The sequence below is a fragment of the Doryrhamphus excisus genome, linkage group LG2 (assembly GCF_037039965.1).
Source record: "Doryrhamphus excisus strain RoL-2023G ecotype Guam linkage group LG2, RoL_Dexc_Guam_v1.1, whole genome shotgun sequence".
NCBI lineage: Eukaryota > Metazoa > Chordata > Actinopteri > Syngnathiformes > Syngnathidae > Doryrhamphus > Doryrhamphus excisus.
Window position 1 is genome coordinate 8,739,385 of NC_136358.1, and position 11,404 is coordinate 8,750,788.

General features: G+C 42.4%; 1 protein-coding gene across 1 annotated transcript; it reads right to left on the reverse strand.

Moving 5' to 3' along the window:
- Positions 1-76: 76 nt before the first annotated feature.
- LOC131126435 (uncharacterized) lies at positions 77-8,246 on the reverse strand. Its single transcript, XM_058068965.2, has 3 exons — positions 7,998-8,246; positions 2,899-2,951; positions 77-1,063 (listed from the first exon to the last, which is right to left on the reverse strand). The coding sequence occupies exons 2-3, from the start codon at positions 2,928-2,930 to the stop codon at positions 316-318; spliced, it is 780 nt and encodes a 259-aa protein (XP_057924948.2). The 5' UTR covers positions 2,931-2,951; positions 7,998-8,246; the 3' UTR covers positions 77-315.
- Positions 8,247-11,404: the final 3,158 nt, after the last annotated feature.

An 11,404-nucleotide genomic window follows, 5' to 3' on the forward strand; every position in this document is an offset into this window, starting at 1 on the left:
ATTGCAGCAACTAGCAAAATGCACCAATTTAAGAAATGTATTTTAAGATTGTTAGCTAACGGAAGGAAGATTTGCGCATGTATGAAAGATTTATTGTCATTGTAGTCAATACATACAATCATTTACCACAACAGAAAGAAGCAAGAATCAAAATAAACGTATGAACAAATGGAGGGGAAAAAAAATCCAAACTAAGGCTTGAAGATTCCGTTACTACTGGATTGGATTGGACTGGAGTGTTGACACACTTCCCTTGCAAACCAGGACTTGCTCTTGTAAACAGTTTTCCTTCTGACTGCAGTCCACTTGCATCCCTCACTCGTAGTCCTCCCCGGCCGTGGCAGCTTCCAGGGCAGCCAGGGCCTCGGCCACCATTGAGTCTGTGACGCTTTGCACCTCGTCCCCATTGTCGTCCTCCTCGTCCTCGCTCTTTGTCACGCAGATGCCGCTCTCCATGGTGGACACGTCCGCCGCCTTGCATCTGCGCTCATCTTTGGTGTCCACCGACGACAGGCTGGTTGTGCTGGTTTGGATGTCCACTGATAAGACGCTGGCCTCGTCCCCGGTGTCGCACGGGTACTCCGGCGTACCCCCCACACCTTCGTCCACCTCGTCTACGGACAAGCTCCCGCCTGCGTTGATGCACTCAGATAGGGGGCTGTCCCAGTGTCTCAGCTCACCAAAAACCCTCTGGTTATCATAGGCCTGAAAGGCCGGGTACACCGGCACCTGACTGTGCCGTTTGTCCTGCATCACCCACTGTGGCCCCAGAGCGTCCGGCTGAATTATATAGAGGCCGCCCTCCACAGTGGGGGCACTGGCTGTGGCGGGCACAGGAGCAGCGTGCAGCCTGTGGTTGACATGATTGTTGTCCACCTCCAGTCTAAGGCTGCTGTCACTGGAGATACTGTAAGCCAGGTTGTGGAAGCCCTCCTTGTCCTCCTTCTGCGAGCGGTGGCCCCTTAGGGAGCGGCTGCTGAGGGCCCCGCTTGAGAGGTTGTGAGTGTGGTAGAAGGAGTCTGTCTTCCTCACGTCCACTGCCGCAGAGGGGTCGGACATATAACTGAAAGACAGGAAAACAAACACCTGGATTATGCTTGAGTGCAACAGCAGTCAAATGGCAGACAGATAATACATATAATGATAATAATAATCCATCTTAATAATAATAATACAGCCTTTCTCAGCGGTGGAAGACATTCCGTTCCACCGACTGGAAGTCCTGCCAGATCTCCATCAGACAATGTGCTGGTGGAGCCTCGTGTGTTTCACACTTATCTCCTATTTGTTGTCGTTCTGCCTTCCCTGCACAGCTTGTCCATCTTGCACCTCTGCAGGTGTCCCCCCCCATCCGTGTCTGCCACACGTCCTCCTAACAGCTTTGCTAATCTATTGCTGCTTTGCACGGGTTTTTCAACTTATTCCTGTGCATTTTTGTGTAAAAAAAAAGAAAAACATTTCAAAAACATGATTCTTTGCTCTTTCACCCTCGGACCTCGGTGCCTCACTCCCTCTCCTGCTCACCCTTTGCAAAGCTCCCTGCAAAGCTGAGAAAATTAATGTTTTCCTTTCTTCACACTCCGTGTCCCGGCAACCAAGGTGAAAAAAACAACAAATGTTACAAATACAAGGTCTTTTTGGGAGGGGGGGGGGGTGAAGGCATCAACAACAGGAATCGCTTCAAAAGCATTTTACTGATTGTGTGTTTTAACATGAATGAACCAAATACACAGTAGGAAACTGATTGGCATTATGCAAATATGAAAGAAGAACATTTTCTCCGGCACGGCGGTCTAGTCGTTAGCGCGCAGACCTCACAGCTAGGAGACCAGGGTTCAATTCCACCCTCGGCCATCCCGTGCATGCGTGGGTTTTCTCCGGGTACTCCGGTTTCCTCCCACATTCCAAAAACATGCTAGGTTCATTGGCGACTCCAAATTGTCCATAGGTATGAATGTGAGTGTGAATGGTTGTTTGTCTATATGTGCCCTGTGATTGGCTGGCGACCAGTCCAGGGTGTACCCCGCCTCTCGCCCAAAGACAGCTGGGATAGGCTCCAGCACCTCTGCGACCCTCGTGAGGAAAAAGCGGTAGAAAATGAATGAACATTTTCTCCACGTCAAAGATCAAAGGGAATGTGTGGATTTTCGGAAAGTTGTTTTCCATGTTGGAATGGTAAGAAATATGGAACTTGTAAAAACTGTCCATTCATTTTGAATATCAATGCTGAACATTCAGCATTCATATTAGTTTGAGTCGTTTCAAATGAAAAGCTTGTGGGCATCCTGGTGGACATCCTGGAGAGACGTGTGACCCAGTAACCTACAGGTCCACTGGGCCAAAAAGTACTAAGCCCAGAAATGTGACACTCCAGACAATTAGGAAGGTATGCGTGTGTGTGTCACAAGCATTCACGTCGGTGATTACGAGTCAGGAATGCGAATCGCAGCACAGAAGGTTGGTTAGCCTCCAATTAAAATGTCCAACAAAAATGTTGCACTCGCCAACAGTGAATTCATAACAAGACAACAAATCAATGTATTGTTTTTGCAATTAAGTGCGGATTTATTCCAGACTTTGACACACTTCGATGAGAAGGGAGACAATTTCTTCTTCTTCGAGGAGTAAAACCCCTATTTACATATAACCTTTGCTGCATCTGACTGTGATTTTCATTTCCCTGCCCACTCGAGATGACTCAGGTCCTCAGTCTTCCATCTCGCCTCACCTGCATATCAGCATGAGAGCTGTAATTTGTCATTTCAGGGACTCTTGCTACTCAGCTACGGTGGAGTGGTGGATACATGAAAAAGATCTGACAGGCTGCGGTGACCTCGTTAACACTTGTGTGTGGTTTTAATTTAAAAAAATGTCATCACAGACACACACAGCACTCACCTTTTCATCATCCGGCAGCATCGGCACCCCATTTGGCCGGCCGGGTGGAAGAGCTGCAGAGGTTAAAAAAAAAATACAATACATTATATACAAGCCTCATAACACAGTCTATTGTGAAGTGCATGTGATCCACATGTTGTCGGTTTTGTGGAGAAGTCCTGCTCTAGATAGTAGCATTAAATGTATATTACTGTCCTCTGAAAAACTATTTTGCTCCTGAAGCATTGCACACATAAGGTTGAAGATTTGTCAAAACATGCGCCCTGACTGTGTGGTCTGTGCTATTATGTTTCTGACAAATACACCACTGGCACTGCTATTAAAATGCCAAGATACTCACTCGAGAACTAGTGTGTATGTGGCGGAAGAATACGTCACAAGCAAGAAAGTAAGAAATTGCTCTGAGTTTTTTATTACGTTTCTCCGTACAGCGTCTCCAGAGTAGGTTCCTGCATCATGTTGCCGTATTTACAGTATACGTCCATATGTCTAATTACACACATGCTTGTAGGTGAATTGTACATGCAGTGAGGACAAACTACTCCAGTTGAATCTGTTTTGCATCAGAATGGGGTTGTCAATTTGCAATGCAAAAGCCAGGAAAGGGGGCAACATGGTTGCATGTTGCTATGGTAACTGCTAGACGACGCTTGTATCGCATGCTATATAGTACGTGTAACCGGAAGAACATCAGCTAAAAGCTCAGCCAAACCCATTTTAAATCAACAGAAGACGATTAAAAGCACAAGCTCTAAAATGGGGCGATTGTCAACGACAAACGCAAGTGTCGAGACCTGCATATGTCATGCATAGTTTCATAAAATAAAACACAAATGGAACAGTCACGTCCAAGGATACAAGTATAATTCTTCCATCGCTAAAATTTGTTTTTTTTAAACACTTGAAAAGACTTGATTAATATATTGTATGAATGGATTAATGTATACTATGTAGATACATACTGTATATAGATTGTTATTTACACACATACGCATGTACCACAGTTAGTTTGAAAACAATTAAAAATAGTTAGCCTGGCTTTCTTTCGACGCCAGCGTGTGTGATTGCTCAAGTTTCGATCTCATTCCACTTCACACGTTTTACCTGGCTGGCGGCAGTTAGCTTGCTCGTTGCTATAACATTGATGCGGTACATGCTAATTTGCTTTTCTACAGTGTCACTTAAAGGGGACCTACTTTGCTTTTTCCACTTTTCCAAGCTATAAATGTAGTTGCAATGTTGTATTCTTGCGTTTAACGATGCCAAAGTTTCAGATAATGAGGCTTGCGCATTTGGAAGTGAGCTCTGAAAGACGTTTGGATGGCTCAAAACTCAAAACACCGAGCTTTGTGACATCAGTACCATCCGGACTTCCTTATATGGGCATGCCCAGATACAGTATGCTGGAGGACCACCCCCAGCTCTGCTTTGCTCTGTTTACAGTGTTAGCAATGGCTCCCAGGAAATGTTTATTAGGGTCTAATGAGCATCAGGCAGAAGTGGTTGGAGTTGGTGATTCCCAGCCAGAAAGAGAATAATATTTTCATCTGTCAACGGCATTCCATACGTTTTGTGAACATGTTTTGTGAACACTATTCGGCAAACTGTTGCTGAAGCCCGACACCTTTCCAATGTTACTTGAGTCAGAATAGCAAGCTGTAAGTAACAATTTATCAGTGTCTTAGCTGTGTTTATGTAAGTCATGGAACAAAAGCAGTTGTCTGTGTAGCATTATAGATGAACATGGAGCAGAATGAGGGTTACCTGCATGCATACAAATGATAAGCTCACCAATGTCTTTTTCAACCACAATCAGTGGGTCTACGCAAGTTTTTTAAACAGTGGTACGCCCGCAAAAAAACGTTTAATGACCACATTTCCACCACATTTATTATAATCTTCTATACCAACAAAATTAGAAAGTGAGGTTTGGCAGCTGTCCGGAAGTCCTCAGGAGATCTTGGTAGTGTGACCAATCACAGCAGAGTGGGTGTGTCGGGAGTCAGACCATTGGCGGAATAAAGTAAAACAGACCGTTTTGGCTGGAAGCAGGAAATCCAAGGAAATACGTCTGGAGTAGGTGCCAATTCTGGAAGATCTAGAAAGCTTTCTGTGCGGGTTATCATGTGTAGCTGCTCTATGGGAGTCCACAACTCAATGCAAAGGGCGGAAAAATGACTATAATAGGTCCCCTTTAATAATAATTACCCTTCACTGTGGAGTTCTGGACCTGAGGATTGACAGCAGGTGGACTGTTGGGTGGACGCACATGTTCGTGAGTGGGACTGCTTTCACCTCATTGCTCAAACCATACTTTACCTTATTTGTGGGGTTTTGGGGACATTTGGAGGGGATGAACTATGGGTTGTTCAGGGTTGCGTTCGCTCATTATTGCTTTTATTTAGTTATTTATTTTGTAAATTGTGTTATTTCAAAGTAAAAAAATATTATTGAATAATTAATTTTGCATGTATTCATATTACTCTAAACCAGGCATCATATTAGGTTTTTGTCAAATAGTACAACATGTACTGCAGGTCTGGCGACAAAAGGAGGTTTGACATTTTAGACTCTCAGTTGAAGTGCTCTCAGCAACTTTGCCATTTAATGAACAGTTTAGCAATGCTCTCGTTTTGCGTTCTGCTGGTTGTTGTAAGGAGTTATGTTCATAACTTGATGCATAAGTCATAAAAATTGTTATTTGTCATTAAGAAAATTGTTGGCACAGCAGTGGCACGCCCACCTTCTCATGCAGCCACTGTGGCTTCAAAGAAATCTGTGGGGAAATCGTGTACCGGCATCGACAAAAGGGCTCACTTCGTTCATGCAGTTGTTCTATGGAACGCTCTTCCTGCCTGTCATGCATGCATGCACAAGGCAATATATTAATGTATTTTTAAGGTGTTGTTCATTCATTCATTTTCAAACCGCTTATCCACACAAGGGCCACGGGCATGCTGGAGCCTATCCCAGCTCGCCAGCCAATCACAGGGCACATATAGACAAACAACCATTCACACTCACATTCATACCTATGGACAATTTGGAGTCGCCAATTAACCTAGCATGTTTTTGGAATGTGGGAGGAAACCGGAGTACTCTGAGAAAACCCATGCAAGCACGGGGAGAACATGCAAACTCCACACACAGATGGCCGAGGGTGGAATCGAACTTGGGTCCCCTAGCAGTGAGGCCGGTGTGGTAACCACCCGTCCACCGTGCAGCCTATGGTGTTGTTAATACGTTAATTTATTATCGCCCCAGGCCTAAAAATGCGCGCAAGAACAAGAAATCCTATCACTTTTTAATCTCACGAGATCTTGTGACACCCGTTATCCAGCGGTATCTTAGATTAGCTATATTTTCATACCTACAGTAGGCATCAAAGTCTTTCCTCCTTTCCATAATAGGAGGAGTAATAGGTGCTCGTTCGTCTTGCAAGGCTGCATGTAGATAGTTAAATTCTGAGCCTGGGGGAGATGGTGTTTCTGTGGGTGTGACCATGGAAAAGTGGGCTAACTGGTCTGACATCCATCGAACTCACTCGCTGTTGTGTTCCCATCCTTATGTTCTTTTTTCTTTTCAGGTACATGACTTTAGCAGATAATTCCACCTTGTTGCAGGCGTTACTCAAGCCTTGAAAGGCAACCACCGCCTTTGATAAGGCCGCTTTAGGCCACTTATCAGCTTTCAGCATCCAGCCGGCGTGTCAATACTGTTATAAAAAATACATATATTGTAAATAATATAAAGATTCTGTTTGATATTGATTTTAACTCCATGCACGCACAGCGGTTTGAATTCCATAGGATATCAGACATTCCGTGGAACAATCTCTGCTGTGATATAATATGTCTCATTGAGTGCAAACATCCTATTTTAAAAAGAGCCCCAAAGCTGCGGCACGATGCTACTAAGCCAGTCATGTCTCCGCTCAATTACCCCGCGGCCTGCTTTTATCGATAGCAGGCTGTGTTTTCTCCCAAAGACCTTGAACCCTCCTCTCTTCACTGCACACCCTGCAAGCTCTGAATGTACTTAAAAAAGTACACACATAAGGGGGCTGATCTTAGAACATTTACTACAACAACCAACCCCTGTTCTTACTTGATAAGGGACGTTATCGCCCAAACTTTCTACTTCTTCACAGCTCCTGTATGCCGCCATGAAGCTCATTTGTCATGTTTCTATCCTGTTGCCTGTGACGTCATTCACCCGCCAAGAGCAAATACTATTTGCATCCACCTGTGCTGTGCCAGGGTGGCCATTATGGGTCCGAGGCCCATGCAGGTGGAATGTTGACTGTGTGAGGGTGTACGTGTTACATGTGTAAACACAGCCCAAGGCCGCGTACGCCACTTCTGGTTGACACAGCCATTATTAATAACTTTGTAACGGTACATGTATTCTAAAAGGACATGTCGCTAAGGAACATTTGGTACCGCAACAGGAAGTGTAACCGCCTCGAGATATGATCAAGTGTCTAATCACAAACTAATACAATGTTTTGGTCCCGTAGTGTACCCGGACTTCAGTTACACTCCCAACAACCCTTCACAGACATAACGGTTTGTTTTCACAGGACAAAATTGTGCCTAAATTCATATTCATATTTGAGTTATCACATATTATGCTTATCAGTTTCTTGATGTATTATCAGATCACCTGTTGCAGCAGGTGCAGTCGCCTCATGCTTAGTCATATAACACCATTCTATGTGCTATTTCCCATATTTTTCATGAATGTTCATAAATATATGATGACTTTTAATGCACAAGTGGTTTAGCATTGTTTAAAATATACTACATTTTGTTCTTGTAGAACCAACTCAAATAAAAGCTAATTTATTTAAGTTAATTTATTTAGGCGCAAGGGACCACCAAGGGACCACCACCAGTGTTTTTTTTTATCCTTGATAATAAGTGTATTTGCGGTGACGCCATTTTATGTACATTATGATAGCATTATGATAGTATGGCAAACTCTTATGTGACTTCCGCTTGTTCTACACATGAATCATGGTTTCATAACTACACTTTCATGGTTGATCCATATGGTGTTTAAGTATTTACAAGTGTGGAAAACAGGTTTCGACCTACCTGTTGCGCTACGCGAAGGTGTGGCACTTTGCCCTCGGTGTCAAAAAAACAGTTGTCATTTAGGTTTTTCGAAATAAAAATGAAAACGGTAATCAACGTCTTTGCGAGGAAAATACTTCCGTCCCTTGGTTGAAGTTGTCTGGGTCGCTCCCGGTTTGGAGAGTCCACGGTCCCATGTCTCCAGTCGGGTCACAAGTCGGGATGACTGGTGAGCATGGAAGACCGGAGGACCACCGACAAGTGACGCCTCGTGACACGCAACTACTTCCTGTTAACAAAATAAAATAATAAAGGACACAAAGCAAACTTCCGATAACGAATTTAACCTTCATATTGTCAAATATTACTCACACATTTTACCCGTCTGGTCAATTTGACCACATGGATATTGTTTACCAAATTTTCGTGTTGATATAAAATATATAAAAACAGATAAATGTGCTGCTCATTACTGCCAGTAAAGGACTCACTTATTCTGCCTATAAAGTCTTTTGAGTCTCCAAAAAGCACCAACAACGCTCCATTTACATACAGTATTATTTGACATGTGAATTAAAAATAGCTACAGCATAATGTTAACATTAAAGAAGACCTATTATGGTTTTCTTCCACTTTTCTGACCTATAAATGTAGTTATAATGTTGTATTAGCGTGTTAAACAAAACCAAAGTTTCAGATGAGGAGGTTTTTCATTCAAGTTTGGAATGGCTCTGAACACTCATGCTCACTGTGACATCACAGGGAGCCGGGCTTCCTTATTTGGGCATGTGCTCTCTGACTGCCCTCCCCACAACTCTGCTTCGCTTTGCTAAATGGTTGTTAGCTATAGCTTCCGGAAAAAGTGCATTGATGTTGAACACATTATAACGCTGTGATTCTACGGAGACTTGGGCTTCTAACTCTTCAACATGACAAGTAATGTTGGAAAGGCATCGGATTACAGCAACAATTTGGCGTATAGTCCAGCTTCACCCATGTTTACAAAACAGTTCCATATTTTGTTCTTGCTGGTCAGGAATGAAACCCCAACCACTTCTGCCTGATGTTTGCCTCTGTAGGCAAGTTCAAACCTGAACAAATATTTCCTGGAAGCCAATAGCGTTAGCTCCGTGCTAACATGGTGAAATCCTCAACAAATAACAGAGCAGTGGGAGGGCAAACCTACAGCTTGTTCCCGTTCATATAAGGAAGGAAGTAAGTATAATGAATTAGTAGAGAAAACCTTCTGAAACCTAGCATTTTCAGCTATCCCAATCTTCTTTCAGGGCTCACTTCCAAGAGCACACAATTTAACACCATAATACAACATTCTACATTTATAGGTAAGAAAAGTGGGAAAAGCATAGTAGGTTGACTCTTTAATGTACTGGACAACTTCTTCCGGGCTAAAATTGTTCCCATGTTCAAAATGGCAGGATGCACAAAACTGATCCAACACCATATGCTGTGTGACACACTGGTTATTTGCCTTTTTGGACAAGGGCTGAAGATGTGGATGTGATACATATTTTAAATGACGAGTTTTTTTATTTGATGAATTTTCACCTTGGCCTCCAAGACAAGTGTGCTAAAATATCCATCCATCCATTTCCTCTACAGCATTAGGGTATAGTAGAATTACAGTATAGAATACAGCAGGGGTCTCAAACTCAATTTACTTGGGGGCCACTGGAGCTCAGGTCTGGGTGAGACTGGTTTTCCAAAAAAAAACAAAACACATTTATTAAAAACAAAAAATTTAAAAAACGTTGCTTTGGTTCCAATTTTCTACAAGAAAAGCTCTGATAAAACATTCCACTGTTCTCAAATATCTTATTTTTTATTTTTCTACACAAAATAAGATGAAAAATAAATAAACAAATCAAGAATAAAGAAAATCAATCAATCAGTAATAAATAAATAAATATAATAATAATAAAACGGCAAATAATAAAAACTTAAGAAACCACATATAGTTGGTGGGTAGACAAATTATTTTTTTCAGATTAAAATTAACAAAGCATTATTAGAGCCCTGTAGACATGACAAAACACGACTATAGTCACATTTATACTCTTTTTATTTACAACATATTGTGCAACTGCAGGGTCGTGAGACACATGCTAACTCGCAAACTAGAGAGCTCGCGACCTAAACGGTAGCCTTCAAGTTATTTCCTTTAAACTTAAATAGCCAAAAACTTACCACTTCCACACGGATAGGGAGGATAACTATTAACAGTTATTTAACCTTTAACATGAACATTAATCAAACGTAATAATTTTTTCTGGGTACATGATACCATACAGCATCCATACCAAACTCGCGCGGGCCGCACTAACATTAAACTTTCATATCAAGGCGGGGGCCTCAAACTAGTGTCCTGCGGGCCACATTTGGCCCACGGGCCGTGTGTTTGAGACCCATGGATTACAGTATAGATAAAAACCGGAGCCACAACAACAAGGAGGCTGAAGCGCTGCATGAAGCTCCCTAGCTGTGGGTTGCCAACTCCTGGTCTAGCTTGACAGGCTTTCTGGTTGATCACATGAGCTGCCTCAATGTTTACCTACTGCACCTGTTTCCACACTGAATACATTTAACACATTATGAAGCTTTAGAAATGTAGCTAATATCATCTTCAGGAAAATGCAGGAATTAGATGTTTCAAGGGTTTCATCAGTGCTGGACACTATTTACCGATTATGCCTTCTGTGTTGTATCACCTTGAAATTAAGAAAAGTCAGTGCCTGATGTATCATATCATTGTTGCAGTACAGCTCGACTGTGGCTTGATAGACTTTCAGCTTGCCTGAAGACGCATAACTGACAAACCGGTTCTCACTGTTTACAGATGCACTGGAGGTTCTCCTCGTGATCACAGATCTTATCCTAGCCCCATTTGGTGTCTCCTGTCAAATGTGCCAAAATTCACACTTTAAAATCTTTGACAATTTGATGAATGAAACAAAAATGGCGACCCACCCACACTGGAGTTTTCTAAAAGATGAGTAAAGATGAATAAAACAACTACTGTAAATGGTTATATGAAATAAAGCCAGGCCAAGCAAGTAATGATAGCACTTTTCAATTGATTGCATTATGATTGATCATTGGTGCACTGCACCTTTAAGACTGAGCAACTCTGGCAGCCAATCAGTGTGGCCCTGCAAGAGAGCGGGAACTTGAAGTTCCGGTAATACTTAAAAGGACCAAAATACTGTAAGTATTACATGTTATTATGGATTTACCTTTTACTACAATGTCACAGCATGTATAGAAAACCATTCAATCTTTAAAAGGTTTTAATAGTGAGATTTCTAGGTGGAATGGGTCGTTGCTATTGCTAACGGGTCTTTTTAGCAGAAAGTCCTAAAGCGATTGATGATTTGGTGATTTTTTTGTTTGCTTCAAGAAATGTGAGTAGT

Excerpts from the sequence above, each read along its gene's own strand:
- LOC131126435 (XM_058068965.2), bottom strand. The coding sequence starts at position 2,930 with ATGGGGTGCCGATGCTGCCGGATGATGAAAAG. Across the intron at positions 1,064-2,898 it reads TGCTGCCGGATGATGAAAAG|TTATATGTCCGACCCCTCTG; the intron begins GTGAGTGCTGTG and ends CCTGTCTTTCAG.